The 22,382-nt window shown below is 38.0% G+C and overlaps 2 protein-coding genes across 4 annotated transcripts in view; one reads left to right on the top strand and one right to left on the bottom strand.

The window, feature by feature from the left end:
* Positions 1–3,330, top strand: part of LOC103273661 (nucleolus and neural progenitor protein) — a 6,843-nt gene extending 3,513 nt beyond the window's left edge. Inside the window, exons 3-4 of the mRNA XM_008071098.2 lie at positions 721–980; positions 2,280–3,330. Coding sequence (XP_008069289.1) covers positions 721–980; positions 2,280–2,739 — 720 coding nt within the window. The 3' untranslated portion in view covers positions 2,740–3,330. The remainder of the gene's footprint in view (positions 1–720; positions 981–2,279) is intronic.
* A 3,729-nt stretch (positions 3,331–7,059) lies between these two features.
* Positions 7,060–22,312, bottom strand: GTPBP8 (GTP binding protein 8 (putative)). 3 transcript variants are annotated; one of them, XM_008071096.2, is made up of 6 exons: positions 21,902–22,312; positions 19,540–19,638; positions 16,803–16,933; positions 15,603–15,702; positions 12,452–12,570; positions 7,068–8,320 (listed from the first exon to the last, which is right to left on the bottom strand). In XM_008071096.2, the coding sequence occupies exons 1-6, from the start codon at positions 22,235–22,237 to the stop codon at positions 8,251–8,253; spliced, it is 855 nt and encodes a 284-aa protein (XP_008069287.1). In that variant the 5' UTR covers positions 22,238–22,312; the 3' UTR covers positions 7,068–8,250. The 3 variants fall into 3 exon arrangements, with proteins under 3 accessions (XP_008069288.1, XP_008069287.1, XP_021574758.1); XM_008071097.2 differs by lacking the exon at positions 12,452–12,570 and having other exon boundaries at positions 7,060–8,320; positions 21,902–22,294; XM_021719083.1 differs by lacking the exon at positions 19,540–19,638 and having other exon boundaries at positions 21,902–22,246.
* Positions 22,313–22,382: the final 70 nt, after the last annotated feature.

Here is a 22,382-nt window from a genome sequence, read left to right as displayed (position 1 = left end):
GGCAATCCACTCACCTCGGCCTCCCAAAATGCTGGGATTACAGGCTGAGCCACCAAGCCCGGCTCTACTTCTTTTTAAAATCCCTTTTGAGTGTGAGAAATTTGGAAGAAAGTAAACTATGAATGAAGAGGAAGAGAAGAAGCGTACCAAGGAGGTAGTATATTTTCATAAAGAAATAGTAACTAAAATCCAAACTTTTGACTTGATAAAGAAAGGGCTGAAGAAATAAAAGTGTCTTGTCAGAAGATGACTGGTGGAATTAGAAATGTGCTCTGCAAGTCTCCATATGATCTCTATTTTCAGGAACACTTATGTCCCATCATCAAGGAAGTTTGTTCAGGGTTTGGAAATAAGTGAAAAATAAGTTGTGACAGTTTAGTGATGTAGAAAAGGGCCCTTCAGTGATTCCCTCCATTAGGCTTTGACCAATATTTAATCATGTGGTGTTTTATTCTTTTGCATATATTATATATGTGTGTTAGAATATTTAAGCTACCTGTGTCAATCTAATTCAGCTGCAGAGGGAATCTTGTTTTTGGAGCACTGGAGAAAAACATTAACTTTTTTTAAGACTAAAGAAAAGTTCAGAGTAAAAAAGTCATCTTTCTTTTAAAGACTGATAGTTTTAAAATTTTGACCATGAGCCAGCATTCCCAGTTGCCATATAATTACATGTCAGCAACACATTCAGTATATTTTTCTCACCTTTTCACATTTCAGAAGACCAGCTGTGATTTTAAATGTTCTCAATCCAGACTAAAGATAACCAGAAATTCTTCTCAGAAAGTCATAGGAACTTCTCGTGCCAAAAGTTTGGTGCAGAGATTCCGAGAGGCTGAGTCCTTCATACAGCTTTCTGAAGAAATCCAAATGGCAATTGTATGGTGCAGGAGAAACAAATTTAAGGCTCAGTCCACCTTTCTGGGTAACAAACTTCTTAAAAGTAACCGGCTTAAGCACGTGGAAGCTCAAGGTCATAGGTAAGTATATTACGAAAACTGTATTCCTTTTTCTGTTATTTAGGATAAAAGTATATTCAGGTCACCTTTCTTTAAAATGAGATATCTAGCTGTCCAAGGGGGCCTAAAAGAGATCTATTCAAATTGCAATTTCATTTGTTACTTTTGTTCTAAGAGCAAAGCTATGTCGTTAGAGGGAGAAAATAAACTTAGGATAATTGAACTTAGTCATTTATACTCTTCATCATTTCCATTCCTTCATTCAGAAAGCATTAAGAGTGTCCATGTGTGCTAAGCCCTGGGATACAACTGCATCAACAGGCTTGGTTCTCACGGAGCTTATGCTCTAGTTGGAGAGGCGGCCCTTCTGCAGTCAGCCTCAGTGCAGTGGGATGAGGGTGTGAGGCAGAAGCAGAAGGTAGGCGCCTGCTCCTTACAAGGTCCATACCAGATGCCAGGGCCAGGGTCAGGCTTACCCTTCATTCATATGAGCTGGACTTTCCATGTACTGACCTCTTTTTCCTGTGATTTTTACATAGAACTATTTAAGGATGGTTATTTTTGCTTGTGGGCCAGTAGTGCATGAAGCATTACATCATAAAGTTAGACATTAGACACTTCAGGGCTTTATATTTTTATTTAAAAAAATAACATGCTGATGGTAACAATTTCAGACACAAATGAGTATAAAGATCCTTATTCTGCCTTCACAGAGGCCATTACCCTAACCTGTTTATTATGTATTCTTTACGAAATAAGCTCTTTCAAAAAAAAAAAGTGACATGGAAGTAGGCTATTGTGTTTCAGTTTGGGTAGGAGGAGAAGAGTCTTAAAAAAACAACAAGGAGAACTATCCTATGCCTGTACCATAATTTTTTTCTTTTTGTAATTATTAGAGACAAGGTCTGTCTCGCTGCTCCCAGGCTGGCCTCGAACTCCTGGGCTCAAACAATCCTCTCACCTCAGCCTCCTAAAGTTTTAGGATTATTGGTGTGAGCCACTGAGCCTGTCTCTGCACCATAATTTCTTATCTATAGTTACAGATCTGTTTAGGGCTTTATAATGGTTACTTTACTTTGAGAGCAAAATGGGGACACATGCCTATAACTTCAACCAGAGGGAAACTGTGCTATGAAAAAACAGATTGGGTTGAAACGCCTATTTCTTTATTTTTCGATAATTCTGGGATTATACACAGGCATAGAACTTGCAGATGAACTGAATAGTTTTCTGTTGGAAGTTGGTAAATTAAAAGCACTTTAGAATGTTTACCTGCATCTTAACAAGCTCAGATTTTTTCCTTTCTCTCTGCCTTTAAAGTTTACCAAAGAAGCTAGAGTGCATAAAAACATCTGTGTGCAACTGCCTTCTTCGTGGCTCAGGTATCAAAACTTCAAAGCATCATCTGAGACAAAGAAGATCACCGAATACATTTTTACTGAGACAAAGGAAACCACAGAGAAAGTTGCAGTCAACTCTCTTAAAGGAAATTCAGCAGTTTCCTCTAGGGACTCAGAAGAATGCTGCAGATGCCAGTGCTAAGTGGAGACTTTCACACTGTACAGGTCATAGAACTGACCTCTACCTTAACAGTGAGCAACCCAGAGTTTCCAGTCCTTTCACACAAACTACGGAGAAACAGATGCATGAAAATCTTACAGAAAGCAGTGAAAATGAAACTGATTCAAGGACAGTGATGCAAACAAACACACACAGAACATCAGGAACCATTAAGGAGACAGATGACATTGATGATATCTTTGTGTTAATGAGAGTTTAGATGTTAATATGTGAGACTTCTAGGGGATTTACTTTTTTAAGTGGAAGTCCTGAGATCTGGAAGTACTACCTGGACTCAGAGGAGCTATTTTAGTGCAGCATCGCACAGGAGTTCAGTTCAGTTCAGTAAACATTTATAGGAGGTTTGTGCCATTTAATCAACAAGTATTTTTTTGGCTTCAACTACATGTGAGACAGTGAGATGAAAATCTGCTACAGCCTACCCCTGAGAAGCAGTTATAATTCCTTGACTGATGCTCATAGGACCCTGAAAAATGGAATAATTTTATGATGTACCAGGGATTTGATACCTGAATTAAGTCCCTTAAGGTAAATAGGGAGTGAGGGTGGGGAATAGCAAGGAAGCACCTGAAAGCTCACTTTGGCGTTATTGGCTCCATCATAGATAAATCCACCTCTGAATACTAAAGTTTGTAGCTTCTGACAGTTGTATTGTTTACATACTAGGATTGATCATCAAGTTTTGCCATTGATGATATTACCAGGGACCGGTCACAACCATTGCTTCTCTTCATTTGTTCACCTTACCTCTTAGGAGGTCATATTAAATGCTTTTGGAGTTTGCTAAAAAGTTTTTTTTTTCTTGTGTTCATCTATTTGGGTACCAAAAACTGATTCCAAATAAACCTTTTTCCAAAAAGGCTATAAGGTGGTTTATGGTTACACATGAAATATAACAGGATAATAAAGAGGTAGGTGAGAAAGTAAAATGAAAAAATAAGGTGAGGTGACACAAAATAGACTCAAGAATGCAGCTAATATGCAAATTTATAATTTGGTGCTGATGGTGTTATCTGATATTTGGACACTGGTGATACAATTGCTCTGAGGGGGTAAATCTTATGTATTTTGAAATAATGATGTGAAGTTTTAGGCACCAGCTTTCAAATGTTCGAACTCACCAGAATTAGGTCATTAAGCTTCTACAGTAGCCTTATGTTTTATGTTGTTGCATACAGCTTTACAGGAAAATAAAACAGTACCTTAGTATACTGCATCCTTTTCCTCAGCCTTCTTATCATTCATTTCCTTTTCTGCACTTCCTTTTCACTCTTTATCTGGCTTTGTCCTTTCCCTGTCTGCATTTTCCTGGTTTTCTATACCAGTGGTTTTTAAGCTTTAGCTTTTTTAAGAATCACCTGGTGGATTGTTTAAAAATGCAGATTACCAGTCCCTTCCCAGAGGATGAAAAACATGGGAGAGAAGTCTGCATTTTTAACAAGGTACCTAGATAAGTTTGAAGTGGCCCAAAATTCAGTTATAGCAACAATGATTTAGCTTCTCTCCTGAAGCCCTTTGTTGAACATTCTGGTTTAATTCAAAGTTCTTAATCTCTAATCATTTTTCACATTCCTTCTAGCTTCCTACCAAGTGGTAGTAGCCACTTAGTGCTTTAAAACATAGACAATACCAAGGAGATTTTATTCCTGACAAGTCTAGAAACGTTCAGCGCCTAAGTGGCCTTGTGTTCAATGTGTTCCTTTACATATTGGGAAATGAAGATACATTATTAAGGTCCCTAAGTGTGGCATTGCTTCTTTGACCATAGGGCTTGATTTACTTCCTTATTGTCCATCTAGCTTCTATCCTATAAGACTTTATGTCCCAATTTCTGATTTTGCTTTCTTTTTCTGAAAAAGTTTTTTTTAAAAAAGGTCTTTAGGAGTCAGAAGATTTAAGATCCAGTCTTGCTTCTATAGCTATTTGTATATGACTCCACTGAGCTAGTCAGTTTCCTTTGGGCTTAGGTTTCTGCACCTGAAATTGCATTTTTGTTCCAAATGATAAACTTTTATAGCTGAAAGAAACTTGATTATCTCATTAAAAAATCAAAGTGGTTTAGTAAGTTAAGGTAGAACTATAAAGCCTAGATTGGACTATCAACCTAGTATTTTTTCCTACCTCATTAATGTTCCTTTGGAGTAAGTATTTTCATCTCCTTTCCCATCTCCTGTCCCTCACAACTCAGCGAAATAGTAAAAAGCTTCACACCTGTGTCCGCAAAATAATAATTTATATGTTTATAAGGAATGTAGTATAGCAAGTCCCCTACATACAAACCTTCAAGTTGCAAGCTTTCAAAGATGTGAAAGTGCATTTGCATGTTCAGTCATGTAAGTTAGTTATTTGAGGAGGCGCTGTTAGTTTTTGAGGCACAGGACCTGAACATAGAAGGGTACAGTTTACAGCAGCTGTTCAGAATGCAATCCAGTGCTGCTATGTCATCTATGATGAGAATAAACAACTACTACCCAGACATTACTGATCATTTTTTCAAGAGGGTACAGATAATTGAATCCAGCAAGGAACCAGAACCTGTGCTGTCAACATCAAGTATGAGTGAAATTGCAGCTTGCCCTCCAACTCTTGCTGATGATCCTTTAGCTCAATCATCTCCCACCCCCTCTTCCTCTTCCAGTAACTCTTCTTGCCTGTTCACTCAATTTCAGCTATTGTACTGCATCACTGTACTTCTCAAAATACTGTAATGTAAGATTAAAGATTTTTTGCTTATTATTTGTGTGAAAAGTATTATAAGCCTATAATAGTACAGTACTACATAGCTGATTGTGTTAGTTGGGTACCTACGGTAACTGTTGGATTTATAAACAAATTGGACTTACAAACATGCTCTTGGAATAGAACTTGTTTGCACGTAGGGGGTTTACTGAATTCTATATCAGTTAATTTTCCCAAATAACCCTAAAATTGTTTTACATTTTTACTTTTTTTTTTTAATTTGGGGGGTCTTACTCTGTCACCCAGAGTAAGTGGAGTGCTGGGTTACCAATATGGCTCACCATATCTTTGACTTCCTGAGCTTAGGTAATCCTCTCACCTCAGCCTTCTGTGTAGCTGGGACTACAGCCATAAACCACCATACCTATTTTTCTTTTTGTAATTTTTGTAGAGATGAGGTCTTGTTATGTTACCCAGGCTGGTCTCGAACTCCTGAGCAATTCTGCCTCGGCTTCCCAACATTCTAGGATTACAGGCATGAGTCACTGCACCAGCCTTAATGTTTTACATTTAAAAAAAGATATTTGGCCAGGTACGGTGGCTCAGCACTTTGGGAGGCCGAGGCAAGAGGATTGCCTGAGCCTGGGGGTTCGAGACTAGCCTGGGCAACTTGGTGAGACCTTGTCTGTACAATATATCAAAAAATAAACTGGGTGTGGTAGCGCACGCCTGTATTTACAGCTACTTGGAAGGCTGAGGTGGAAGGATGGCCTAAGCCCAGCAGGTCGAGGCTGCAGTGGCTGTGAGCGTGCCACTGCACTCCAACCTGAGCAACAGAGTAAAACTCCAAGAAAAAAAAATGACATCTAAAATATACTAAACCATAACTCACCTAATAAATGAGACTAAAACAATTGTCAGGGTTATCATAGTGCATACCAGTTTTATCACTAATGTTGAGTTTCATTTATGAGTGGTGTATGAGACCTTTGTGTCACTTTGGATTCTTTTGACTTTCTTACTTCAGTCACTTGTGGCAGCCAGTTTCAAGTAGGGCTAGACTTGCCTCCTCTCACTTTCAGCCCTGGGGCCTCTGACTACGTGCAGGAATTGCTTGGCACTTGGGCATGTACAACCTGGGAAAGGCAGGGAGGCTGTCCATTCCCTTCCTTAAAGAAATTCAGAGACTGGAAGCTAAAGTAAGTTTCAGATGCTGACTTCTGACCAATCTGAGTTCCGGAAATGCCTCTTAGGATTTCTACTTTTATCTACTGTTGCGAGCACATACATACTTTCATAAATCCTGCCCTTGAACAAATTATAGGCTATGAGGCACACAGCATTGCCTTTTCCTGAAGGTTTGACTTCAATTTTCTTATACATTCCTTCTGAGGCATGGATATCTTTTCCCTATGGTATCTCAGTCTCAGGTCTTGGGTGTAATGGTGGAGTGATCCTCTGTCTCATGGCAGCTCAAGATACAGCTTCTGTGCCTAAATTTCTTTCTGAGAAACTGAATCCGTCAGCCTCTTTTACCTCTCAGCTTCCTCAACCTTTAGGTTTGCACAAACCTGTTCACCAAAGATCACACATTTCACAAAGCTTCTCTGAAGTTCCCACAAGATCAAGCACTAGTACCTATGTTTTGGCTAACTCAAAGAATACATGATTCATAGGCTTTCCTTTCTTCTGTTTCACTTCACTGCTGTTTCCTGTTCCCTAGGACCACTTTCCAAATAAATTACCCATGCAAGCTTTTGTTGCAGTCTCTGCTTTTAGAAGAACCAAGGCTAAAACAAGTAGTAAAGTAACACTGACAGAAAGATGACTTCTAAGATAATTCTTTTGCCACTATATATTTTACTTTGTGCATGCCAATGTTAAAACATCCTTTTTTTGGGCTTAAAACACTGCTGGTTAGAATAAAATAGACCAATTCTATCAACTATAAAACAAATGAAAATATTCAGAAATAAGTTTCTAAAAAAAGCCATAAAACTGGTTCACAGCATTTATTTTTTATCTAGTAATATAGCTATAACCTCTTAATATTCAGCCTCACTTTGAAAAGCAAAGCCACTTACATAAACAGTGAGTGGCACCTTCAAAAAATCTTTTCCATTAACTTCAGTTCAAAGGCTTTATCTTTCCATTGTGAATCTTAATGTACCAAGTCTAAACCATCTCACCAACTTTTTTCTCTTGCCCTTTGCAAATTAGATTTCTTACTTAAAGCTAGTTTCTGGGTTTTGTTTGTTTTTCACTAGAGAAAATGTTACTTCCCTGTGACAGGATCCTTCCTGTGGTAAATCTACCCCTGCATTTTGCTATATTTCTTTGGTTAGTTGGCTTTACAAATATGTAGCTGTCTTTCTCACATATATTGCCTACTATGTAAAACCATATTAATCTTAATAGCTTTCAAGGTTACAGTTACAAATGAAGTTCAGAGAAATCATGTATGTTGCCCAAAGTCCAACATGTGATAAATACCAGAATTTGAACTTGAATTATGGTCTTCTGGGTGTTTCCAACATGGGCTGACAAACTTTATATTTTTTCAATTTTCAAATAATGACTTGAAAAAAAGATTATGGGAACATTTATCCTTCTACTTACCTATCAATGCTTAGAAAAAAAAGCAGTCCCCTTTACCTAGTCTACTTTAAAACAACAAAAAAAAATAATACACATTTTCTTTAAAAGACAAAGCCCAATAAATAACGTGGTCAACCATTCTCTATATAGTAGTAATAGGTTTTCATTTTATGGGTTTCTATATGCTCTTGTCAGTTTGTCAAAATGGGAAAAACAGTATCTGTTTCAATGAACAGCATAATTCAATTATTTAGAAACTGTTTTTTATCCCAGGCACAAATTCATCTTTACTTTGGGAAGGTGCAGGGTTTAAAAACGAAATGATCCTCCTGAAGTTACAGATGCACAACGTTTTAAACAATGTTGAAATTCTTCTATTTATCTCCAGTTGGCATGATGCGGTTTTTTGAATCTTCAGTTAAACTGGGAGCCATTAGTCAAGATTTCCTGTTATATTTGCTATAAAGCATCTCATTAGATGGATTCCAGAAAAGGTCACAGTACTGTGAAAAAGAAAAGAAAATAATTTTCTTCCTAACCTCAGAGGTAGAAACAGATCTGAGTGAATCCAGCCTTTAAACATTCTTGTGATTTCATGTATAAAGCAGAATGTCTTTGTATGTGTTTTACCTTTCCTCTCTTCATTCAGCATCTTATAGTATTCTAAAATCTGATGATTGATATTATCTGATTCATTTCCTTCATGATTCTAAAGATTTATCTGTATCTTCTATTTTGCTTTATTTTCCAAATTAAGTCTCTTGATCTCTTTAGTTTGTTTTTTTGGTGACAAAAATTCAGTTACCTTATTAATTTAGATCTTTTCCAGGTTTAAAAAAAATTACCATCACTATTATTTATATATTATTTATCTATCTGTCTTCCTATATCCATCCATCTATCCAGCCTCCTACAGCTCCTCCTCCATTTCTTTCCCTTCGTGGTGAAACTTCTCTGTGATGAGTTGTCTCTACTCACACCCAATTCTCCATCTCCTGCCTCTCAAGCCCACTCCAATATCCATTCGTCAATATGCAGATCAGCCACATGGTTTCTTGGGCATGGATATACTAAGGTTCTATATACAAGTAAAATATTTCCTGCCATATTGCTAATTCTTTTCTTGATAAAGTGTAGCATTTTAGACTTGACCAAAGCTGCCAACTTGAGAATAGCCCATAATGATTCCTAGGTTATATGTGAAGTTATACTATTTAAAGGAGAGGAGAGATTTAAGTTATATAGTTCACACACTAAATAACTCATTTGCAACACTTCTGCCAATTCATACAATTTTTGTCTCTGCTTAGAATCATATCTCATTTGCTCAAATTTCGCTACACAGAAAACCACAGAAATGGCCAGGTGCGGTAGCTCATGCCTATAATCCCAGCACTTTGGGAGACTGAGGTGAGAGGATTGCCTGAGCTCATGGGTTCAAGACCAGCCCGGGTAACTTGGTGAGACCTCACCTCTACAATAAATCAGAAAATTATCCAGGCGTGGTAGTGCATGCCTGTAGTTCCAGCTACTTGGAAGGTTGAGGCAGAAGGATCGCCTGAACCCAGCAGGTTGAGGATGCGGTGGCCGTGAGCGTGCCACTGCACTCCAGCCTAGGAGACAGAGTAAGACTCTAACTCAAAAAAAAAGAAAGAAACCACAGAAACACTACATAGAAAGCCACAATGAGGGGGGATCCCCCCTAAAAAACAGAATTGATTTTTGGAGGGCAGATCTCCTGTGGTACAGGTTTCCCCCACAAGATAAGTGTTCTAGGAACCCATCAGCATCAGTGTACCAGTTAGCATTGTTGTGAGAGGCTGTGTTTCAGCTTCAGTCAAATATTTTTGTTGATTCTTTCAGCACAATTGCTATTTCATGATGGGTGATTTATACAAACAACCTGCCGATACTGCGCTGAGTGTTCAGCAATTTTTGATCAAAAATAGCATGATCCCCATGCCCCACCATCTCTACTCACCTGATCTTGTCCTGAGCTACTTTGCTGAAGGGAATGTTTTGCCATTGCGAAAGAGGTAAAATAAAAAATGATACAAGCACTAAATGGCATCAAAATTGACAAGTTCAAAAACTGTTTTGAGCAGTGGAAAAAGCATCTCAGTAGATATACTGCACTTTAGACAAAGAGTACTTTAAAGGTAACTGAAGTCTAAACATGTAAGAATACACAATTTTTTATAAATAAATTCCATTTTGGGGGGGATCTCTGCTTGTATACTGTGCCTACTTATATATTTCTACTTATAAAAACAGGCTGATCCCAGTACCATTTATAACTTCTCTACCCTGCTGGGACAGAGTTCAGACTTGAAGACTAATACTTAAAGGCCAAAACTCATCAGACTATGCATCTACCTCACACTGCATTTTTCTCCTACCAACAGCATAGAAAGAGAAGGAAACAAAACCGCACTCATTTTATAATAACCTTTTTGTGAACAGGCCAAACTCCCTTCTGGAGGGATGGCCTGGAGCTTGGTCATGCAAGTAAAAGCAAGTATTTAGAACTCCATTTTCTGCATTGGGTTTTGAGAACTAAGAGTGCAGCTTGCAAACTTTCTAGTATGTTCACTGTGGTATAGTCAACAGTGAAGATCTTGAAGGCCAGTAGTCTCCCATGTCTCAAATCTTTGATTCTGAGTGCTGTGCGGCTTTCTCCAGTCACCTATGGTGAGTATGGTAGCAGCAATGCTTCCAGACTCATGCAGCAGAGAACGCTGGTGTATCTAAAGAAGAAAATGCCTCTAAAAAATACTGAGAATATGATAATCTAGGTTATAGGTTTTGACCTTGTCATTTACTGACTCTCTGACCTTTGGCAAGGACAAAAACTAACATTATAATGTGCCTAACGTGTATATGTCAGTCACAATACATTTTATTTAATCTTCCTAATGACTGCTTTAAAAAACATTTTTATTATTTATTATTCTATTATCATTTTTTATTGATACATAATATTCATACAGATTTATGCAGTACATGTGATAATTTGTTACATGCATAAAATGTGTAAGGATCAAGTCAAGGTATGTAGGATATCTATCACCTTGAGCATTTATCATTTCTTTGTGTTGGGAACATTGCAAGTCCTCTCTTTTAGCTATTTTGAAATATACACTGCATTAACTCTAGAACCCTGTTCTGCTAATAACTATCCCAGTTTTACTAGTGAGAAAACAGACTCAGAGAAAATGAAATAAGTTTCTTTAAAATCAGTAGCCAGGAAACAGAAGAGCCATGCAAAACCATGGTGGCTGACTCTAAAGCCCATGCTTTTTCTATTTCAGCAAATACCTCTTTGCAACTCACTTAACTTCTCCAACCTGTAACCTTTTCTGTGAAATACGGATGTCTACAGTGAGGATCAATGAAGTGTTTTAAATGATCTAGTGACAGAATCTCCCTCCAAATGATGTGTTTGCAGACTGCTCTAGTTGTTCTTCAAGTCAAGCCACAGTCTGACTGAAATGATGTGGTGGCACATAGCTCACAGCAGGGTGGGACTATGTCTTCATCATTCTCTTGTTTGAATTCCATAGTTCCATTAATGTAGTCCAAGAAAACACTGTCAGTTTTCCCCCAGCCACAGTACATTATTAACTCAATCTCAGCTTACAGTCAAAAGAATTTTTTTTTTAACGAATGCTGCTGTTAATGATGAATTGCCCATCTTGTCTGTGTTGCCTTAAGTCCCACTTCCTTCTTATTAAACAGTTTAAAAAAAAATAGTGATTTTTATATGACAGTGCTCATGCCTCTAAGAATTAGGACTTCACTCCCACACCAGTGAGTTCCCATTGCACATATGGCGCAGACAGGTGAACAATATAAACACTCGAATCCTGGTCAAGGGAGAAGAGCATTTTATAAGAAATGAAGGAAGAGGGATCTTAACAAGTAGGTTCATAATTGGAATTTAAATCTGACCTAGATTGGTAGGGTCTAAAATGACTTCTTGGGGGACAGTTTCATATACAACAGTGTTACTTTGCTTCATTATTTTCTAGTAGCATCAAGCATAGTGCCTCCCACAAAGAGGTCAGAGTAAGAAAATCAGAGAATGGCACTACACCTCCTGTATCAAACTACAAACCCATGCTTTGTCACTAGACCACATCATAATATCTGAGAAACTGCCACCTCAGGAAATAACCATTCTGCCTGCTGACAATGTTTAATTCTAACTTAATGTGAAACATTTTTATTTCTATATGGTCTTTTCAAACGAAAATTTTTATTCCTCACTGCATGAGCTTTCTACTATGAAGATAACTTGATTTCTTTGAAAGTAAGAAAGGGATAATAACATCTTTATTGTGGCTATTGCTTAGCTGATTTTAAAAAGTAAAACGTTTTCACTTCTGCTGTGGTTTAGGGTTGAATTAGGCTGAGGCAGAAAGAGAATGAAGTGCCTACAAGGAAGATCCAGAAAGAAAAGAAGGAAGAAAGAATAAAGGGAAGAAAAAAAATAAAAATACGAATGGATTGTACCAACAAATCATGGCTATAAGTGCATCCTCTAAATTTTAAGTGACAACTCAATTTAAGAAACACTGATTTAATATTATAGGTTTTTAGTCTATAGAGTTTTTTTATAATTTCACTCTCACCTTACAGGAAACAACTGAGGAAAACATCCTTGTGTATGCGTATTAACAAATTTCTGGATCTCAAGCACTTGTTTTAAAAGATGTCCCTTAGAAGATTTGTCGATTTTTGTTAATACCATCTATAAGAAAACAAATTTTTAAGTATTAGAAATAAAGCAGTTGGCTGGGGTCGGTGGCTCAGCCTGTAATCCCAGTGCTTTGGGAGGCCAAGGTGAGTAGATTGCCTGAGCCCGGGCAACTTGGCGAGAACTCATCTCTACAATAAATCAAAAATTAGCTGGGTGTGGTAGTGCCGGCTGTAGTTCCAGCTACTTGGAAGGCTGAGGCGGAAGGATTGCTGGAGCCCAGTAGGTTTAGGATGTGGTGGCCGGGAGCGTGCTACTGCACTCCAGTCTGGGTGATGGAGTGAGACTCCAACTCAAAAAAAAAAGAAATAAAGCAGTTAATAGTTTTATACATTTTAGCTATAATTTTTCAGTTACGAGATAACCTGTGCAAATTTCTTAATCTCTCTGTACCTATTTTCTCATCTATAAAATAAAAACAATACCCCAATACTGTGAAGACTGCGCTAATGTGTGCAACATATTAAGTACACACTATGTGTTTATGGTTAATAGTGTTTTAACTACAGGGGACCATAATATATTGGATTTAAGATCAATAAGAAGGATGGAGTCATATCTGCAATTGTGATGAGCTTAAGGTTTCATATGATGACCACAATATTCCTTGTGGTTTAAGATACATAAATGAATATTATTAGGTTGACCTAAAATTGCCAATTTGTAATAATTTTTTTGACCTACAAAACAATTCAGCCTTATATGTAATACTCTAAAGAAAAAAATTAGAAATCATGCTATTTGTAGAGGTTGTAGCTAATATATTCCAAGAGTCTAGAATTCTACTTGGAATCCTATTGGAGAAAGGTCAAAGCATGGATGATTATGAAATCAATGAAAAAAACCTTGATCCACGAGGTTTTCCTAGGGAATTTATGTAAAATTATATTTCCCGACAAATCAATTTATGCATTTTAGTCATAAAGGATGCTAATGGCAGAAGTGTGTGGTGTTACATATGTTGGTTTTTGTCCATAGGTCCTGGCTTACAGCTTCCATAGCTCCTGTTATAATGTAGGCCTCAGGAAACAGACTTTCTCCTGCCCTCCTTTCACCTATCCCAAGGCAGGACTCTAATCTTCTCCTGACTTTCTGGTTGTAGATTATAAAACCCTCACTGCAGAGAAGATCCTGCCCCATATCCTTGGGGAAGGAATGCAGACTTCATGAAGCTTCCATAAGAACCCAAGAGGACTGTTTGGAGGGCTTACAAATAGCTGAACACCCTGGGGAGGTTCAAGGAGGGTGATATGCCCAGGTAGAGCATGAAAACTCTGCTCTTTCTCTCATACCTTGTCCTATGCATCTCTTCACTGTGTCCCTTGTAATATCCTTTATACTACACCAGCAAACCTAAGTGTTTCTCTGAGTTCTGTGAGTTACTCTAGCAAATTAACTGAACTCAAAGAAGGGTCTTGGGAATCCCAACTTGCAGCTCGTTGGTAGAAATATCCTGGAGGCCTGGGCTTGCAACTGGTGTCTGAAAGAGCATGGAAGGCAGTTTTGGAAATTCAGCCCTCAACCTGGGGTATCTGACATTATATCCAGGTAGATAATGTCAGAACTGAACTGCAGAATACTCAGCTAGTGTTCACTGCTTGTTGGTGGGGCAAAACCTCCACACATTTGGTAACAGAAGTCTTCTGTGTTGACTGTTATGGTGTGAGAGCAGAGGAAAAACACAGTTTGAATATTTTTTCCAAACAGAGTGAGAAGCAGAAAGTGTGTGATTTCTAGTGAATTATGAATGCTGCCTCCCACCATGTAAGTCTTTCCTCATAAAGGCAAATGTGCTGATATTTAAAAGGAGATACAGACATAATTCCTCTATTCCAATTCCTTTTCCAAAGGAGAAAGTTAAAACTGAGGAAAATATGTGACTTCATAAACTGGTAGCTATGATACCAAATAAGGAATACTAATACTTAGTTTGGTAATATTTAGGCATTTTTACTATATAGACTATCAATCCTTTGACTCCTCATAACTATAAGTTATCTCTAATGCCTCATAGGACTTTCACAAACCCCAGTAATTCCATACCCTCAAGGATACAACAAAAGGGGCTGACTAGTGACATGCTTTGATATGCATTAAACTCCACTGTTACACATTAGTTTTCTGACATTTTTTGGAAACCAAATTATAGTCATTGGGCTTTTCATTTTTCTTTGAAAAGAAACTTTAAATGTGCTGTTTTATCTGGAAGTCTCACAAAGCAAAATTAACGTGGATACCAACCTACTAATCTGTATTCTATTTTAGGTCAAAAAGCAGAAAGAATACAGGTGGGAAGATATTCCCAAAAGATATTTTGTTTTAAGAAGATAAAAATCCTACTTGTGTGTGCTGAAGGCTACTATGTTCTTGGAACAATTTTTTTTTTTAGTTGGAGTCTTATTGTCATCCAGGCAGGAGTACAGTGGAATGATATGGCTCCCTGTAGCCTCAACCTCCCAGGTTCAGGCAATCCTTCTACCTCAGTCTCCTGAGTAGCTGGGACTACAGGTATGCACCACTACATCTGGCTAATTTTTTTATTTTTTATTTTGTAGAGATGAGTCTCGCTATGTTGTCTAGGCTGGTCTTGAATTCCTGGGCTCAGGCAATCCTTCTGCCTTGGCTTCCCAAAGTGCTGGGATTATAAGCCTGGCAGGGACAATTTTTAAATTCCATATTAGTGAAGTAAGCTTTTCTGTTGCACTTTTATTTACATTCTGATAAGTATTATCTGCCAAGTTTTCGTTAAAGAGCTACTAACTTATTGAGCACATAGGAGCATTAAATGAACAGCTTGAAAAAACTTTGACAATTATTTTAAACTGAGAGAAGGAAAAGAGAATAAAAGTACTATAGAACTTACTTTAGTATTAATGGCTGATTAATTGGAAAGATTATTCAAAAGGCATTCCCCTTTATCTTTTGCGGAGGCAAGACAAGCTCAATTGTTAAAAGACCCACGCACACACAGATGTACACAGAACTAGTATTTCTAAGTACAATCATGATTCAAAGGATATACTTACCACATAGGGTAATGCAAATTCTTCACACATTTCTATGGCAATATTGTCTGTTTTTGTAATTCCAACAACACTATCCACCAATAAAAATGTTCTCTTCAAACTACAAGAATGTAGAAATGAGGATTAATGATACAATCATTCATTTGTCCCCCATCCCTTACTATACTAAGAAGTTTTCCTTTAAATAATTCTTAATCCAAATTTAAAAATTTCTTTAGGCAAAAGTAATTCTCAATTCACCAAGAAGTTCATCCTACAGTTCAACAGATTTACTTTCAATAATTAAATTCACTAAGTGTTACAGAAATGTTTATATTTTAAATCTTTAAGACTAACAGAAGCCACACACATTATACTTTGCATTTTCTTTTTGTTTTTTTGAGTTGGAGTCTCACTCTGTCAACCAGGTTGGAGGGCAGTAGCATGCTCCCAACCACCGCAGCCTTGACCTGATGGGCTCAGGCGATCCTTCTGCCTCAGGCTTCCAAGCAGCTGGAACTTCAGGCATGCACCACCATGCCTGGCTAATGTTTTGATTTATTGTACAGATGAGGTCTCGCCAAGTTGCCCAGGCTGGTCTCAAACCCATGGGCTCAGGCAATCCTCTCACCTCAGCCTCCCAAAGTGCTGGGCTTATAGGCAAGCAACCGTGCCTGGCTTCACATTTTCTTATGTAAATATTTCTTTTTAGTTTCTATGTAAGCTATAATAGAAAAGACGCTTATAAACTTTAAAAGATTAACAACATTTTTCTATATATAGTGCAATTTTTGAAACAGAACTGTCACTTGACTATATATGGAGGCAATAAAAGATAAAATCTTCAAAGGATATGATGTCTGAAGTATTTTAAGAATGATCAGAATTTACAGAAGTTTTTCAAATCTGGTAAATACTATATTAACCAACAATTTTCATTTCAAAATTAGCCAGCTAAGAGTTTGGTTTTTAAAAAGTTAATAAATTAAACTCTCCTAAAGTACTCTTTATAGTCTCAATTTAAGAAAATGCTTGAACTGCTAACCAACAGGCAGAAAACAAAGCAACAAGTACATCCCTTGGTCCTAAATATTGTACTATAGATTATGAGAATAAAATGGACCTTCCATTTGGAAAAACTGAAGTGTTCATAATACGCTACTGATGAAAACGTGCCTTGGGGTTAAATGTATAACTATTAAAAGAAAATTTTTTCCTTACTTCCTTCGTTCTTTTAGATAGGTCTCTACCATGTCAACAAAATCTTCAGGTGCTCTATAGCCATAACCTGGCATGTCCACCAATGTAAAATATTTTCCAACTTTGAAAAAATTCATTTTCTTTGTGTGTCCCTGATAAAATAAAATTTTTTAAAAAGCTGTCTTAAAATATGTCCTTCATGCATTTAAAGATTTAAAATATTATCTATTTAATCAACAAATATATATTAAAAATCTAAGTATATCACCCTAACTGCTGAAAATGACATAGAAAAAGAAGATAAAAGGAAGTGGCTGGAGATAAGCTTTGAACACACTATTTCTCTACAATTCTTTTTTTTTCTCTTTTTTTAGTTACGGTCTCAATCTGTCACCCAGGTTGGAGTGCAGTGGTACAATCACAGCTCACAGCAGCCTTGACTTCCTGGACTCAGGCTATATGTCTGCCTCAGCCTTCCAAGTAGCTGTGACTACAGGCATGCGCCACCACACCCAGCTAATTTTTTTTATAGAAACGTGGTCTTGCTTTGTTGCCCAGGTTGGTCTCGAACTCCAGGGCTTAAGCAATCTTCCTGTACTAGCCTCTCAAAATGCTGGGATTATAGGAGTTAACCACCACACCCAGCCCAATTCATTGTTTTAAAAAAATGAATCTGTATAATTTAAGAAGAATTTTAGATTCCATATTTAGGCAAAATATTATAGTCTTAACTCTTGGAAAAATGTCACCATGTTCTAAATTGTTTGACTATTTTAGTCAATATTTTCTGATGAACAATATATCTCTACTTTAAAGAAAAAGGAAATATGGCACTGATAGATTAAAATGCTTACCATCTGTTGTATAGGTTTTCATAAAACCTAGATCCAAAGCCTGATAGTTTCTTATACCTACAGTATTGCTTCCTTAAAATCAAGATGTTATGTATGTGTTATTAGGTGGGTTTTAGTGCTTTCATTAAACAATCTCTAAAGCATGTACAATATCACAATTATAAAATATCTAAAACTGCAACTAAAATTAATATAAAGTTGATAAAACATGGTTTATTTATAGTTTTATATCTATAGGTCATTTATTAATCAGAAAAGGAATGATTAAGATAGTTGGTCTAAAAAGTTAGTCAATTGTTCAAATCTTAGAACAAATGTTATCAGAGGACAGATTTTTATAAATGGCGACTAAGTTCCTAGTCAGCTTATTCGTCTACCTATAGGAAAATGACTTTAGAATTACAGATTGGGAATGTTAAGAACTCATTTCCTGCTGGGCTTGGTGGCTCAGCCTGTAATCCCGCGCCTTTGGGAGGCTGAGGTGAGTGGATTGCCTGAGCCCGGGGGTTCGAGACCCGCCTGGGCAACGAGTCCTCATCTCTACAATAAATCAAAAAATCAGCCAGGTGTGGTAGCGCGCGCCTGTAATTCCAGCTACTTGGAAGGCTGAGGCGGAAGGATTGTTGGAGGCCAGCAGGCGAGGCTGCAGTGGCCGGGAGCGGCCACTGCACGCCAGTCTGGGCAACGGAGTGAGACTCCAACTCAAAAAAAAAAAAAAAAAAAAGAAAAGAAAAAAAAAGAACTAATTTCCTTACTGTCCTATCTTAAACAGGAAAGGGATCATTCTACCTAGAAGTGACAGTTTAGCTGGTTTACTTCGTGAGACAGGGCAGGAGTAAGCATGCAAGGGTTAAAGAATGGAAAGAATCATTAGCAATGAAGCCAGGGAATCGATTACATGAAGCAGGGAGCAAGAAAAGACTAGTGAAGTCCCATGGAAGTGGTCCAAGTCAATGAAACCAGAAAATGGGAGGGTGGGGGGATGGGGATTACAAGCAACAATAAGGTAAGGGAAAGCAGGAGTGTGTTTTGAGGAAAGGGAATCTTAGATAGTCTGTATCAATGAGAAGAAGTAGAGAAAATTAGAAAATGACAGAAAGCTACGATAGCAGACTGGATAACAAGCACATAATGTGGCCCTAGGTAAACATAATATGTATGACGAGTGTGTGTGTGTGTGTGTGTGTGTGTGTGTGTGTGTGTGTGTGTGTATCTAAAACTAATTCACATATTTTATATCTTACAGAATATAAAAACTTATAGGAGGAAAATAAACTTTAAAGCTATTTTCCCCCAAATCAATGGATAACTAGATGATCACTCTTATAGAAGGAAATATAGAATGATAACAAAATACTTTATTTGAGCCAGGCTGTAATTCTAGCATTTTGGCAGGCCAAGGTAGGAAGACTGCTTGAGACCAGGAGTCTAACACCAGCCTGGGCAAGACAGTGAGACCTGTGTCTCCAGAAAAGACAAAAACATGTGGTGAGCATGGTATATGTGCCTGTTGTCTCAGCTACTTGGGAGGCTGAGGAGGGAGGATAACCCAAGCATCTGAGGCTGGAGTGAGCTATAATTGCACCACTACACTCCAGCCTGGGTGACAGTAAGAATCTACCTCAAATAAATAAATAAATAACCCACTTTATTTAGCAACTCTTTGGAGGAATTGGACAAAGGAAAATTTCCTTGAGATGTTGGCAAGACAAACAAACCCAGCCACACTTCCTTTTCTTCAGAGAAATACACCAGCATTAATGAAATGCCTTACTTTATAACTTGTCAGAAAGAAATCACTTCTCTAGAACTTAGCAATTATGATTTCTTGTACTTCCAACATTTATTATTTATCTTAGTCAATTCAAAAGATAGTCCAGACATATTTAAAAATTTCAACATACTGGTTTTTTGGAGACTCTGACTTCAACTTCAGGGGCCAGTGAAAATAAAGCCTTAATTAGGGATGATTTTCCAACATTGCTTCTGCCTATAAAACAAACCTTATGCAAGAAAAAAAGATAATATTAGTTAATATATAGGAGGGGGAACCCCCAAAACTAGAATGTATTTACAAAAACCTGTGTATTTACTCTTATGTGTTAAATTTCAGTCACCTTCAAAGTACTCTCTGTTTGATGCAATACATCTATCAAGACGCCTTTTCCACTTCTCAAAACAGTTTTTGAAACCATCAATTTTGATGCCTTTTAGTGCATCTGCTGTTTTTTTTTTTTTTTGTGGGGGGGGAGTCTGAGGTGAGTGGATTGCCTGAGCCTGCAGGCACCTGCTATTTTTTATTTTACCTCTTCCACATCAGCAAAACGTTTCCTTTTGAGGACTCTTTTCATCAGACGAAACAAAAAAGGTCACTCTGAGAAAGACTGGGTATATAGGGAGGGTGGGGAACAAGGGTTACGCCATTTTTGGTAAAAAACTACTAAACACTCAGGATGGTGTGGCAGGTATGCTCATAAATCATTCATCGTGAAATGGGCAAATGCACTGAAATAATCTCCCCCCAAAATTAACTGAAGCCGAAGACAACCTCTCACAACGCTAGCTGGTATACTGATGCTGATGTGTTCATAGAACACTTACCTAGTGGGAGGAACCCTGTACTACAAGGGGCTCACCCTCCAAAAAAACTTCTGTATTTTGGGTCCCCCTTCATATATTATATGCTGTATTAATGCAACTATTCAGCATTAAGAACTATTCAGTCTTGCCAAGCCATGTAAAAAGTGACATGTTTAGTCAAACCTCAAATTCTAACATACAGCTAATATCTACTGAATGATTTCAATGTGCCAGGGACTGTAAGGTAGGTGATATTATCCCCATTTTACAGATGAGAAAACATAACTGGCTCAAAACTTTATAGCTAGAAAGTGAATTTGAACTCAGGACATTTATGTGTAGAGTCTGTGCTTTTAGTTACACTGTACTACTCAAGAATATCTGCAACTTTTATTAAGCATTCCATATTTACAAAGTCCTTTAAAGTAAAAACTAGATGCATTTCAACAAAACTGGCTCAAAAGTACAAATACATGTTTGGAAGCACATTTTCTCAACCAGGTATTCTAAATGATGGTAGTATTTATTAATGTCCCTCTTCCCTTGACCTCTCTTGTGCTCATTGAGCTTTTCTTCTCTGTAGTGTGGAAAGTAACAAAATATTCTTGATAGTAACCATTAATACACATGGCTCTGCTTTTGAACAGGTATTGAAGGGGAACAATACCAACCAGTTGTTCTAAATGAGGGCAGTATTTATTAATGCCCCTTGGCAGTCAATACAACTGAGGGACACTTGGTGGGCAAGGGCTAGTGATGTCATATATTCTGCAAAATCCGGGTCAGTCCTTCAAAATGAATTGATCTGAGTCTTTCATAAATTTCAAATGCTCTGCCAGGTCAAGTCTAATGCTAGTATGTAGATAAAACTAAATTTTAAAAATTACAAAAAAGGTCTAGTAATTCAGAAGCTTAACTCAAAGTTAATGCTCTCTCAAAATTATTAAATAATTTAGGCACTTTCTGCATCCTGACTATAGTTTTACATATATTTAGAAAAAAGTTTCAGGGCTATGGTGCAGACTTAGAATAAAAATATTATTAAGCTGTAGGACACGTATGAAATGATCAGTCATGAAAATTTCCCTAATAAAAGTTGCTTTAAAAATCTTCCACATTATTGCCCTCTATAGGTAATACTATTTTTACACATCATAAGAAATTTATATTGGGTGAAAATTACTTATTGATAAGGACAATCTCATCTGTGAAGCTATTACGTTTCCTATCCTTCACTGCCTAAATTCTGTCTAAGTTGTCTTGGCACGTTTTCCCTACTTCACAATTAAATAAGAAAAATAATAAAAGGACAAGAGTTAATTTTGTGAACGCGTAGATTGGGTTTTAAAACCTTTTAAAGTCTTCCATAGTCATTACCAAAATAATTAAAACTATACACTGTAGGTCTCTGACTTAGGACGGGTCGACCTAACGATCTTGATTTGGGTTAATCGGGGAATTAATTGTACTTCTGACTTACAAGTCGAGGAGCATCGGTATATGCTTATTTAGTCAAAATAAAATATGCGTCACACAAAGCTGGAAAACATCTGTCGTTGGGTGACAACAGGTGATAGCAAAATCATCCGCAAGTTCTCACGACCGGCCCGTAGTCGGGGGCTGGGGTTCGCGCTCTAACACGCTCAGCGCAGGTGTGAACAGCAGGCAGCAGCAGCTCTCTCTCACCTCGGGTCGGGACAGGTCCGGGGCGTGGTCGATACGAACAGCGGAGCTGAGGTAATCGATGCGGTTCCGGACCGTGGCTGTGAAGATGCTCTCCGCCCTCGCAATGTCCTCCAGGCTCGGGTCGAAGATCCTCAGGTGAAGGTCGGGCCCCGTGTCCGGGGCGAGGTGCCGCTCGAGTTCTTGCAGCGGGTACAGCAACTTCGTCAGCTGCTTCTTCGGCAGCTGTAGTACCTCAGCCAAGGTTTGGGACATGCTATAAGGGCGGCTCAGACGCCCCAGCACCGCAGGCGTCTCAAGAAACCTTTCCGCTCCCAGCCGCAGACCGGGCGCCACCATTTTCCTTTCCCAGAAGGCCCGCAGAGGAACCGTATTCCCAGGGTCTGGCCTGCGCGTGCGTGAACTCCGCCGCCGCGACGCCTGCTGGGAATTGTAGTCCCCGCAGACCCACTCTTTCGCGTCTAAGCCTTTCCCATCCAATGCG

This window comes from Carlito syrichta, unplaced genomic scaffold (assembly GCF_000164805.1).
Source record: "Carlito syrichta isolate Samal-C Ts95f unplaced genomic scaffold, Tarsius_syrichta-2.0.1 Scaffold314116, whole genome shotgun sequence".
In the NCBI taxonomy this organism is placed as follows: Eukaryota; Metazoa; Chordata; class Mammalia; order Primates; family Tarsiidae; genus Carlito; species Carlito syrichta.
Note: the sequence above shows the minus strand (reverse complement) of the source record. Positions and strands in the feature narration are given on the sequence as shown.

Coding starts and splice junctions, on each gene's coding strand:
- GTPBP8 (XM_008071096.2), bottom strand. CDS start 22,237: ATGGTGGCGCCCGGTCTGCGGCTGGGAGCGGAAAGGTTTCTTGAGACG. Junction 16,934..19,539: donor TCAGAGTCTCCAAAAAACCA/GTATGTTGAAAT, acceptor TTATTTTATCAG/GGACACACAAAGAAAATGAA. Junction 12,571..15,602: donor AATTTGCATTACCCTATGTG/GTAAGTATATCC, acceptor GTTTTCTTATAG/ATGGTATTAACAAAAATCGA.